The 13,532-nt window shown below is 41.3% G+C and overlaps 1 protein-coding gene across 2 annotated transcripts in view; it reads right to left on the bottom strand.

Annotated features, from left to right (window-relative positions):
* Nucleotides 1–13,532, bottom strand: part of KAT6A (lysine acetyltransferase 6A) — a 52,103-nt gene that overhangs the window by 38,275 nt on the left and 296 nt on the right. For both annotated transcript variants that reach the window (XM_075724164.1, XM_075724165.1), the window contains exons 2-3: nucleotides 11,861–11,910; nucleotides 10,977–11,747 (exon numbers count right to left, since the gene is read on the bottom strand). In XM_075724164.1, coding sequence (XP_075580279.1) covers nucleotides 10,977–11,579 — 603 coding nt within the window. In that variant the 5' untranslated portion in view covers nucleotides 11,580–11,747; nucleotides 11,861–11,910. The remainder of the gene's footprint in view (nucleotides 1–10,976; nucleotides 11,748–11,860; nucleotides 11,911–13,532) is intronic.

Raw genomic sequence — 13,532 nt, 5'->3', positions numbered from 1 at the left:
TATGTTTGCCTGTGTCGATGGATATTTTGTTTCCAATTCACTCAGTTGAGTCTGGCTTGAAAGAAAGAAGCATATTTATATGGCAGAATGATGGCCTAAAACATGAGGCTACATTAAAACAAGCGTAAGGAGGGTAAAAAAGTGTACAGAAGAACCGACAAGCACGAAATACATACCTCTTCCTAAGAGACATAAAAGGGTGATTTAAAAAGAAAAATCAAAGGACATTCAAAATAAGCCCTGCTGTGTGAGGAAGGACTATTACAATGGAGAGAACATCTGAAATGCTGCTACAAGAGTAAAGGGAAGTGTGAAGGTTAATGGCTTAGGTATTAGTGCAGTATATACAGGCTGAGTTCTGCGCAGTGGTTATGACATCTGGGAACCTAGGAAAAAAAGCAACGTGGATACTGCTTGGGGCTGACATGCAAACTGAAGAAATTGCCTTACTATTAGACATGCACATGATAAGAACTTTACAGAATGTCAACTGGAAATATTTAGACAGTCAATCGTTAAATAACCTTCCCAGAGCTAACAAGTCCTAATCAGAGGATTAAAACAATTCAAGATTTGTCCGTCACAATCAGAATCACATGCCAAGACTTCCTGCCTGCAAACTGGGGAGGGGGGGCGCGAGGGAAGGGAGGGTCAAATTTCTTTATTTGCGGTATAAAGAAACTCCCTTCATTTGACACCGATTCAGGATCCTGGCAGTTCACGTACTGAAGTTTTCTTTACCCAAAGCTGTAAGCTCTCTCCTTATACTTTGTCCCAGCTTCCTAATTTTCAAGAAAATAAAGGATGCTGTCTTAGGAGCAACAGATGATTATATCACTCAATTTTAGATGAAATAATTTTTCTACGAAGTCATAGACTTCCACAGCTGCAAAAGCAAAACACACCCCTCAAATCAACAGCAAACTAAAATCTTAACTCTTCTTGTTGGAAACAGTTTGCATTCCACGATACTTCGGTTTTCACAAAAAATAAGGAACTTCAGTATTGACTTCAATTTCTAAAAAATAACAAATTACTTTGGGGAAGAGACTTTTCTAAACACCTTAGTAATTTCTGTGCATGTAGGTAATTATTCCATCTTTAAATACTGTACACCACTTTACTTCAACATTAGCCGCATCCCTAAAAGAAGGGAAAGTACTTCAGTTAGAACACAAACACGAATGAACAAAAATATTTAACACAATGCATGGGCCACATAAACAGGATAACAGAGCAGGCACAAAAGGAACTATGAATGAGAATTTAGTGGATGTTAAAAACATCTGATACAAGGCTCCTACTTGTAGTTTACTCTGGATAGCCACACAAGTGCAACTATGGGAACAAATCCCACTCATTTTTTGAAGCTCTACCACCCTGAACATGAGATTGGAGAAAAAAAAGAAAATAAACACTCTGCATATAATTCTTCACTGTCAAAACCCACTGCTCAATGTAACACCCTTAACAGTAAGACTTAACAAAGTCCGGTGTTCTTGACCCACAGTCCTCATTCGGTGCTGTTCTCCTTGCCCGCACTCCACGCGGTCTGCACGCGCACAGATCACGGCCACGCGAGCAGCCTTGTACCGCAAGTGTGGCAAAACCCCAAAGAGGCGCAGATAAAACCTTTTCCAACCAGGTCTGCTCTGACAGACTGCCCACACAAAGGTACCCTGAATTTGCAAAGCCAGGTGAAGTCTGTGCTGAAGTAAGGCAGTCACTGTATTTTTACGGGTGTATATTTAAAAAAAAATAAAAATTGGTAGCAGCACAAAAGCAAGTGCATCTACTTTTTCCTGAGATAGCGCTAAAGATTTTGCATGTGTCTTAATGATTAGCAGCTTCTGAAGCTTAGTCATTGTAACACTGAGCAGCAGAATTACTTTCTTTCCTTCCACACATACCTTCAAGGAATTCACTATGAGTCCAGACAAGTTCAGAGATCCAGCACTCCAAACAAAACACCTCATTACTAAATATCCAGGATTGAGTCTCAAAGACTGTGGAGAAACCTAATGCCTGGGAGAGGCTGTATGTTGTTGACGAATTTTAAATTAAGTCAAACCTACACACACACATATCTAAAAGCCGTATCCATCACCAATTTTTCTGGACGTTTAAGATTAGATGGGACTGTTTAACAGTAATGGGGAGAAACGCATAGAAATGGTGATTTCCTTTATAATTCAGAACACTTTTAGTTTTCCACGTTACACATGGATAAGTGGAGACAAATGGTGACTCAGCTTGCTGATAAAGATTTAAAAGCAAAGATTCCAGAAAAGGAAGAGCTCCGTTCTCTTATTTTTAATAGCACTTGTGCAGTATTCAGCTACATACCAAGATAACGTTAGATTAATGGTTGGACTGGATGATCTTAAAGGCCTTTTCCAACCTAAACGATTCTATGATTCATCGAATCATGGAATGCTTTGGGTTGGAAGGGCCCTTCAGAGCCCACCCAGCCCAACCCCTGCAGTGCCAGGGACAGCTTTAACCAGACCAGGGTGCTCAGAGCCCCGTCCAACCTGACTGGGAATGTTTCCAGGGATGGGGCCTCCACCACTGCTCTGGGCAACCTGTGCCAGTGCCTCACCACCCTCATTGTAAAAAATTTCTTTCTAATGTCTAGTCTAAAAAAAAAAAAAAGATCCATAATTTGTTCTACACAATTTTCAGAAATACAGTGAACTGATGAGAGTATTGATAATTAAAACTTTTAGTAATTCATAGGTCTTCATAGAAATATGCTTGGAAGATTCACTATTTTCAACCCAGAATTCATCGTTCATGCATGGGTCCACAGACTGGTTGACCAGCCTTCAGAATTAACTCAAAACAAGCAGCTATATTCTCGGTGGGATTCTGTTTGCTGTGCAAGGGTCATTCTTCTTGGACACCCTTCTCCCTCCTTCCTTTTCAATCTCACTGCAAGTCCGGATTTACCACAATAGCAGTAAGAATGGAAAGACTGCCAGGTTCTTGGACAATGAAACAAGCAATGAGCTGCAACTTCTCACCCAATGCAGTATTAGTAGCTGTTCCAAAGAAAGGTGCTCACACAGTTAGAAAAAATTGGTAGGACAGAAAAATTAAGTCAGATTTACACAACAAATAAACAGAAAACCTAAATAGGTGGAACAAAGACTAACATGACTTATGACAACTCATTAGGATTAAATTTAGTTTGAAACCTTTTAACGAGGCAAGTAGGAATAAAACCTATCTACCCACACTTCACAGAGAAGAGAGGGCAAAGGACTCAGCAGTCTGTCGCACATAGGATTTGTTTACCAGATTTTCTGTTGATTGCATATTTGTTCTTATTTTAAGAACATGGAACCTATCTTTCAACTAAAATGACATTACTTCATTTAATATTTATACCTTTTTAACTGTTTTTCCCACCACCACTATGACTTAAGATAAAAATTGCTGGGAAACTAGGAGAAGGGCAGGGACGGAGTTATCTGCCCTCGTCCTCTCTGCTGTTTCTTCCCTTGCTACATTACAAAGCTAACATCGGAATCAAGCTGTTGTTTATTTAGCAACGTTCTCCATCATCAACCCTCCTCCCTGTCTGACTATACTTTAAAGTTCTGTAGTAAATAAGATTCCTTTATTAACCAAACTTCAGAGATGTGTCATTACGTATCTGTCAACAATCTCCAGGACAGAAAGGCCTACCCACAGCAATCCAGCCAACATATTGGACTATTCTCCTCCGTTTTAACCACCTGTCCTATGCTCAGCTTCTGCTGAAACTGTGTCAGAGAATGCTGTTAAACACTTCCTCCACAGTAGTACCATTGACACAGGTACTCATCACAACATCTGATGTCTTCCCACAGTCACAAACTTTGCCTTTAAGTTACCATTACTCCAAATACTGCCAGAACCCCTCTTGGTATCACTCTGCACCATTTCCCCCTAAATGCACCATCTCATAGCATCCATTCATAGCTGTCCATGGCAGTAACATTTCTGACATGCTTACATTTGCTCTATGACTAAGAGCTACTTCACCTGTTCACTAATGGAGGGAATCAAGTTCAAAGTAATGTTTTAGCACTTGAGTTTCCAGAGTACAGATGGAGGCCGTCTGTTATCAACCATGATTTTTTTTAGACTTTGAACTACAGCCTTCTCTTCCACAGAACCCGCTGGAAGAGAGCTATTCCTAATCCTCCTCCAGCTGGGAGCCAAAGCTTGAAGAGCACCCTCGGAGAGCAAGGGTGAGCTCTCAAAATGTAATTACAATGTTCTGGTTGCAGATCATTTATGTACTCCACCCAAAACAAACCAATCCACAAATAACTTCCTTACTAGCAATGGGACAGTCCTTTGCTTTAAGACATGGAATTAACAGCTATTAACCTAAAACATGCACAATGTAGCAATAGCTTTTGTATGCTTAACGGCCTTCAAAACAACTATGATACCCTCAAAGCACACAAACTTTCCAAAAAGATACAAGAAGCTTGGCTTCAAGCCATAAACATGAGTGCACACATTATTTGGAAGAGGGAGGGCATCCTTTAGGGATGCTGCATGTATAATAACCCACAGTTAAAGTGATTGATAAGTACCAACAGATAGAAAGAGCAATACAAAACTAGGAAACAGACATGCCATAAGGAGCACATGCAAGACAGCAACACAGGGAATCTGCTTTAGATATTCCTCCTATTTTTCAGCCACAGAAGTTTCCCTCATTTTTTTTCAGGAGGCACTTTCAGAATTTTGTTTTTATACTCTCAGCTGTACTGCAGGACAATATTAAGGTATTTACTTAAAGGTTGCTACAGCCATATCTAGTTTTAACTGACATAAAAGAGTTTCAAGGAGAGTGCAAATGAAGATCAATTCATACCATCTGTATTTTCCTTTTAATTGTGGAAAAAAGTCATACTATTATCCTGAAATAAAATTTTAAATGCTCTGTAAACGTCCAACATGTACACCAATTATTTCAGCTTCTCCTTCAGTTAGCTGGTGTGTTAACATTTTTTTTTTTAGTAATAGTAACAATTTTACAAAAATTCTTACAGCCTTTTAACCTGTGTTCTGTAACAAGTGGCAACAAAAGCAGAGCAAGCTGTCTTTATCTACAGTGCCTAGCCTTAAGACCTGCATCTTACTATAGTTTAGTTCCTCAAAACAAAGTACCAGGAAAGAGCTCTTTGCTCTTAATCAGTACTAAATATTACTGTATTGCAGTAGTCTTGTAGTAGTGCAGTAATTCTTGCATTGTAGTAGTACTATATTAACTATTAAACAGTACTTTTTAATTGTAGTCATATTGCAAAAAAATCATGCATAGACCACACAAATGGTAAATTCAACTCCTATCTGTTAAATGCATCATTACTATTTTGGTTGACAATGAGTGGATAAACAGAACATGCAGGGTAGTGAAACAACGTACTTCAGCATTCTGGGGATAACAGCTTTAGCATTTATCAAAAACTGCTGCATTAAAAAGGTAACACAGTTTGCCTGGACTTGTATACAAGTACTACATTCTGATCTCCCACATCTTCATTGGGTTTTGACTAAAGCTAATATTCAAGCTGTGGCTGGGTTCCTCCTTCTAGCTTGACCATCATACTACACAATTTTAAAATCATGCTAACTGATTCCAAAGGGAGATATATCCTGCAGTAAGTACTGCCATAATAAACAGTCATAATTTTTTGTAATCTCAAAACCATGAATGCATTTCTTTTGTAATGACTAAAAGACATGATTAAAATTTTCAGCATGTAGCTAATATACCATGACCTTTATTTGTTACATAGACAGCGTTCTCTTGTGCTGTCCATCTCATGAGTATTGTCTTATTTCACACTAACCAGCAACTTTCTAAAACAAGACACTTTTCAGGTACACTTTTGTACAGTGCCAACACAATATGACGTGAACTACCAGGCACCGCAGCCCTACAAATAAAGGCTACTGTACCAATGCGAATGTTCAGGAACACTACCCAGGGCTTCCCAGACCAACACACGTTCAGCGAGCTCTTCCGTTTCAACAAAACATGGGGGGGGGGTGGGTGGGTGTGTGGGCGGGGGTGTGTGTGTGGGGGCGGGGGGGGGTGGGTGCGGGTGGGGGTGGGTGGGTGGGCGGGTGGGGGTGTATCTTTCAAAGTTTCCAATCAAAAACAGACTCTTAAAGTATTGCAATCAGTAATCCTTTCCCCCAGCACTCTAAAGACGCAGCGCACAACTGCATCAGAAGTTTCTCACAATTAAATATATAATATGTATTTGATAGCCATACATAAGCATCAGATACTCGTTACTTTTTGGGCTTCAAATGCACACATAGAGTATTTCAAACTAAGTGCCTATAGGAGAGGGAAATCAGTCTTTCTTGTCTGGCAAATGCAACCCACCTTTTGTGCCAAAAAATAAGCAAAGAAATAAAGGTATTGGTACAGATAAAACAAAGGTATAGCAGGTTGCGTGGCCAACGCAATACCGTGCAGCCAAGGCCTCTGATGATGTGCCAGTTCACAACAGAGATGATTAAAGAGGCCACCACCCTGTGCTGCCCTCTCTGTCCCTTCATCGGAGATTCTCACTCCAGCAGCAGCTGAACTTCACAACACAGAACATTAACTTAAACCAACAATTTCATTTAATAGTAATAAACTGGGCTGCAAACCGCAGCAGTTGAGGAGCAAAACACCACTTGCTTTATCTTTGCAATGGCTGTGGTAACCTCTGGCAGAGATGCAAAATGTCAGTATGAATAAGATTAACTTTCTAAACCATCTCTACAGCACCTGCCCCAATCATGAACAACAACAACAAAAAAAACCCAAACCCAAAACCCAAAACCAAAAAAAACCCCACAAACCACCCAAAACTAAAAACCCAATCAAGTGCTGGTGAAATATCCCAAAAAATTTCATCAAGATACTCTCTAAGTTTTTTCTGCATACTCATGTCAAGCCTTTCTGTTCCCAAAGACATCTCAATAGCCAGTATATGTTAAAACAGTTATCGTTTATTCCGTTTAGCTTTTACAAAGATGACAAAAAATTCTGCCCTCAGCTACCTAAAGATACATGGCATTCATTTAAACGTAAGTTATGGTTTCCAAAGCAGCACTGAAGAATTTTTTCTCCCACCTCAGAAACAACATTTTTTAAAATAATAATTAGTAGGAAGTTTCAAGAAATAAAACTCTTCCTCTGAACAAATACAAGCATACAGCAATTTTTCCTCAAGAAAAAAAATACTTTAAAAAGCAAAAATCCTGTTTCAGTCTGCAAGTATACTAATTACACATGAAACAGAAGTGACAGGTACACTTTAAAGAAATCTTTCATGCGTATTTAATCAGCGCTTTACTGTAGAAATTACACTGTAACAGTGGGATTACTTACTTTAGAGTCTAGCTTGCACAGTACTGCTCATTCCCTACAGATGTCACTGATGGATGGTGGACTCGGTGCCGAACGTTCTTTGCTCCACGCTTATCACCTCTTTGGCTGACCTAACGTGGGAGGCCTGACATCTCCACTTCCTCACTTCCAGCTATGTTGAAGGGATAGTGCTTGGCTGATACTTACCCAAGAGGCAGCAGCTCAACTCTCTTCTCCTTCATTACAATTCCACTATGAACTCCCTTTACTTTTAGGTATTGCAACAATCGGCCACTGCCACCCCCTTCTTTCCTTCCACAACAGGGGGAGTATTGTGAATCTCACCAGTCTGTCACCTATCGCAGAAACACCACCAAAGCCAAGTCCAGTGTTTAGTCCAAAACATCACAAGGAACACAAAACCAGCTCTTAACTGCAATTCCCATTTTAGCTTCTAAACTACAGGAAACCTGAAAAGAAAGAAAAGGCTACTTCCCTAAAGCCTACACGAGTGAAGGCACACATAGCACTTAAAACTGAAATTAAAGATAACTCTTCTTTTGTCAGCCACTGTCACTAACAGATAAGCAAATTTCATCACTGAGCTCTGCCAATCAGTAGGATTTTTTTTCTGTTGCTTGTTTTCATCCAAGTAGCGTTTTAAGGCCAGGGATTTCAAAACCATAGTATCAGCAGCATGTCATTACTACCTGGTAAACCATGCTCATTTGCTAGGTTTTTTTGCCCTTGAACGCTAGAATGTGGTATTCACAGAACACTGAGATAAAAAGTAAGATCTGAAAAAAGCAAATAATACTAACTAAACAAAGCTTCTGTAGTGCTGCTTTATGTTTATTTGTTTAAAAAATGTAAGCCTTAACTTTCATAGACCTCCTGCAAGGTACTCGGTTTCATGATACACAGGAAAATATCCAGAACTGACTGTTCACTTCTAGGCATCTAAACAAAGTGACACTACTATCAAACAGGTTAGCACTTGCAGCCGAGTGGAAGCCACATTTGAACAAATGAAAGGAAGAAATACTACACCGTTAGGATTCATAAATTTGGATCCTATGATATATGGAGAGTTCTTAAATGGATGTTAAAGACCAAACGGCGCGAGGATAAAACATTAACAACAGCAAACAAGAGACAGGCCATTAGGGCTTCTCAGGTTTGGGAGGTTGAGCTTTTGTTCATGTTGTCGCCAAGGCCCTTCTAAGAATCAAGGGAAATACTGTCACAATACTCCCAAAGAATCTGTACTGAGTAATTCCATTAAAGAAAAAAAGGAAAAAAAAACCCACCCCAAACAAAAAAAACCCACCACCCCAAATCCCTCACCACTCTTAAGCACCCAATAAGTCAAGAAAATTACTACAGCATAGTAAGCCTTTTGCACCTGCCTAACTGGTTGAGATTCAACACAAAACAGGACTGTGAAGGAAGATTATCCTATAGTGTCTGCATTTAAAAAAAACCCCAAACCCAAAATACCAAACTGTCATAAAAACCCTGTAGAACTGATCTTTTGGCTTCCACTGACTTGCCCGTCAATTAATGCTGGCAGAATCTAGATAGATGTTTTAATATCATATTTTCAAAATGACTTAAGAAACTAGTATGAAACTCAGCATGGGTTACACAGCAGAGATGGCACATGAAGAGCAGAAATCTAGGATGTTGGTTTAAAACACACACACACACACACAAAAAATCTAAAGAATTTACTGAAGAAATCCCTTGCAAAATTTTTGCTTATAGCCACTGTGCGTTCCAATTTTACCAACAATCCTTTCAGTGTTCAAGCTGCTCAGACCTGAGCAGGTGGAAAGGAATTAGGGAGCGTATGTAATAGTCCAAAACACACATACATGTGTGCATGTGTTTATATTTATGCACACACAAGCACTTGATACACATATTTTTCCAGGGGTCAAAAGCCAAACCCCAGACCAAATTCAGTATTTATAGTAGCCCATATTATCACTCACCACTCTGATATATCCCATTTTAAGAAAACCCCAGGGAACACTTCATCTGATCAAGCTGATCCTGAGTTTCGGCATGTTACAAGACTGAATAGGCTGCAAAACATACTGTGTTAATAATAATATGCACAGCTAATATTTTCCACTGTTGCTACCACTCTCAATCTAGCTGCCTCATGTGCCAGGCTTGTTTACATCCAGTTTTCATACCATTTTACAGCTATGCTGATTTCATTACAGATATAGTTGGAGAAGTACATAGGAAACATTTGTAGACAGAACACTTGAAAAAAGGATAGAGGAGGCTGCTGGAGTGTTCAGCATAGGAGTATTTACCAGCCCACAACGCAACACTCTGACTAGTTAAGGATTGTGTCCACAGTAGAGCTCCCACAATTAAATTAGAACTTCAGAGAAACTTTACTGGTGATAAAGCAGCTGTGCAGATTTTTTTTTTTTTTCTTTTTTTAGGAAGAAGATTCCTACAGTAGTTGTAAGTCTTCAAACCTTAATAGATCATAAAGCAGCCCTCTCACCAGAGAGTGAACCGGACTTGAAGAAACATGAGCAGCACACACCCAAAGAACTCATCCCTGAAGATGGTATTTACAACAATAAAAAATTTCCAACACTGCTGAAAAATCCATCTATTATGGATAGAAAAAATAATTTTCACATTCTAGAAGTCCTGGAAACTAGTAGTGCAAAGATATGAATTACTGGAAAACTGATTTCAATAAACAGACTTCCATTTTACTCTGCTTCCATAGTAGCATAAGGACAGGAAAGATACTGACTGGGTATGAATTTCACTCCAACAACTTCATCTTGAGGTTAGAGTGGAGGGTCCAAGACCTTCGGCATGCAGAAGGTTGGAAGAAAGCATGGGAAAAAAGCATAAAAACACGAGAAAACAATAGAAAAATACTTTGGTCTGTATAATGAACTATATTTAAGAAGGGTGGAGGGAGGCACACAACAGAAGTCCATGAGTGTTCATTCCAGCATTTCCATGCTCTCTACATCCTCTGATTTCACTACTCTTTTCAACTGCTATATCCTATATACCTTTTCCTTCTATTTCACAACAAAACTGTTCTGGGACAGAAAGTGATCTTTTCCATTGTGAACAAAGAAAGCCTCTACGACAGCATTAGGTGGCAACTGCTAATCAGCGCTTCACTACGTTATCTGTATACAAATAAGAAGCCAAACTGGCAAAGAAAAATGTGAAAATAAGAGACAACCTCAAGTTTGCTTTGCAAATGCACCTCACCTTAAAGTGAGAAGGCTTACTTCCTATGTTTTGCTGACATAACTGTAGTAAGCCTGTTATCATACAGTCAATTCCACTGTACAGAAGCATTAAGTGGTAATTTACCACAGTAGTTCATTTGCAGTTTTCAGGTCCAAATTATGATCTACTAACACTTCCTCTGATCACACTTAGAAGTCTGGACACAGTAGGATCCTAAATGCAAATCAGTCCTTTCTAACTTACAAGATGCAAGTTAAACAAATCATCGACCTCAAATTGCAACTCTGTATTGACACGTTTCATCAGTCACAGGAAAATGCCCATGCAAACTGGGACTTACCTTATCCTTTTCATGGGGAAGGAGACACACGGGAGGGAGACAGGAAAGAGACTCAAAACTCTCCTTCCCATCAGCGTTAGTGGTTGCTTTAGTGTTGAGTTGGTACAGAGGTCCATCTTTAAGGAGCCTACCATGGCCAACAGCACGTTTGACAGCTAGTCGTAATTGCTGGTGAAAAATGGAGGCAGCACTACCTCCAAATAATGCAGACACATCTTTCTGACCTTTCAGAAAGCGCTCGATGTTCTTCAAGGATGAGCCACTAGACTCAGCCAAGCCCTCAATTGCCCGTTTGATAAGTTTATTCCAGTCCACGTTTGGTTTACCATCCAACTTGCCATGGTTCCGAGGCTTCGGAAGTGCTATTCTCCCAGGATTATCAGGATCCTTGTAGGAGTTGAGACCCTTGTTGGAGACTTTTAAAATAGTTCCATCTTTAACACTCAACTCTAACTGTTCCAGAACAGTTTTGCGGTCCAAACCGTGCGAAGACGACACTGCATTGCATATCCTCTCCTCTGAAGGACGCTGTTTTTGCTTCTTTACCTTTTTGATTGCCTCCAAAATCCACTCTGTATACAGCGGGTTGGCGAGTTTTACCATGGTGAAGAATTCTGTATATCCATAGAGTCGTTATCCTTTATCCCGATGCTGAACAAGTTTCACACGATGAGAAAACAGATTCTCGAATAATGGGAACCAGCTAACCATAGCATACACGTTTTCTGTTCTGAATTACTCCTCCTTTCTCAAACATTATTTGTTTTCACACTGAAGAGAAGAAAGCAAAACAATTAGAAATTTCCTCAGTCTTTCCACGAAATCCCATAACAGTTTCAGAGAAAGTTTTTCCACAAAGGTATAAAGATTTCAGCACATCTCACCTCAGCTTCTGGTCTGCACACTCACAATCAGAAGAACTGTAACATTAGGCCTGGAAGAAAACAAGAAGAGAGACATTTCCAAAGAACAGTTAGAAAAAATTTTTTTAAAAAAATCGCAGCCAACATTAATTCATTAAACACATAGCAGAGTTTTAATCCACTACTACAGTCCTGAAACACTGAAGTAATACTTCAGGTTTTATCCTCACTACTAATAAAAGCATGCTTTAACACTGAAATAACTCCACACAACCTAGAGAAAAAAGTGTGCCCTTTTTATTTCAGTCCATAAGTCAGTATAAATTCTATACCGAATTTTCTACCATTGCTGAGCACAACGTAAATTAACATTGGGGGAGACAGGATGGAGGGACACACGACCCACAACAAAAAAGCAGCAGCTCTCTTCATTTTTGCATGTGGAAAACACTGCCTGAAGCTTCAACAGAAAGCAGTAAGAATAGCCAAAAGTCTTGAGCAAGCAGCAAGAAACTTTCAGGGCTGTTCCAGGAGCGTAATCATAGGTCTGATTCCCTCCTGCTAAGAAAAGCTATAACAGTTGTTCCGTCAAGAAAAAAAGTGAAGAAACACAGCTGGAGATTGTAATTAAATGTTCCACTTTCAGAGACCATAGAAAAGAAGAATACAACGTTATAATCTTCAATATAGACGAGGCACACTGAAAACACTCGAGGACAAAGTAACAGGTGACCATGCACGATGAAGAAGGAACGCTTATGGCACTGCTACTTAAAGATGCAGATGGAAGGGTACGCGGCTCTACTTCACAGCCTCTAGTTGTCTTTAACAAAGACTTTTTCTAAGTGTGATAACAGTATCTCATGCTGAAGTTCTACTGCAAAAGTACATTAACCAAGAAGGATTTATAAACTGTTTATTACAAGGAACAGCGATTTTCTGCAAGGGAAGTTTTAATGACGAGCTAGCTGTCACCACAGTTCTCCCATTCCGCTTTCTAGTAAGTACTGAACACAGAACACATTTGCATACAGACTCAGACTCAGCTGCACAGCTCCATGCAGCCGGTGCTGGAAAGGTTCAGAACTACTGTGGAGAGCAGGAGGGACGCAGCGCTGCTAGAGCTCTTTTACCCCGCGAACAACAGACGTAAAGGGAACTACGGTCCCCGAGCCCCGCCTGCCCGGCAGAGCCAAGGGTGCTGCCGGGGTGCCCAGCCCGCCAGCACTCGGGGCCGAGGACGCAGCGCCCCGTCCCCAGCACGGCTCCGCGCGCAGGGCGTTACGTAACCGCCCGGCCAGGCCGGGGCGACACCGGGACGGTCCCGACGCCCGGTCGCTCCCTCGCTCGCTCTCTGCGTGACAAGCGGCCCTGCACCTGCTACCGCCCGTCCCCATCCCTGCCCCGGGCAGGCCCCGCACACGGCGCCCCGAGGGGCGCGCTGCCTCAGCCGAGGCACTCGCACCAGCGGAATCGGGCGAAACGGGGCGCAGGCCGCAGCCCCGACAGCCAGCTGGGCCCCGCGCCGTTCTTCGCCCCCGCCGAGCCGGGAAGTGCAGCCCGGCTCCTCGCACCGGTTCGGCCGGGCCCGCGCCCGAGCCCGCCCCGGCCGCGCTCTCTGGCGCCAGAGACCGAGCGGAGCTCAGCCCGCGACCCCCAGCCGGCACCGCCCGCCTCATCCGCGCCGCGCCGC

Source organism: Pelecanus crispus, chromosome 21 (assembly GCF_030463565.1).
Source record: "Pelecanus crispus isolate bPelCri1 chromosome 21, bPelCri1.pri, whole genome shotgun sequence".
NCBI lineage: Eukaryota > Metazoa > Chordata > Aves > Pelecaniformes > Pelecanidae > Pelecanus > Pelecanus crispus.
This window is presented reverse-complemented; position numbering and strand designations above follow the sequence as displayed.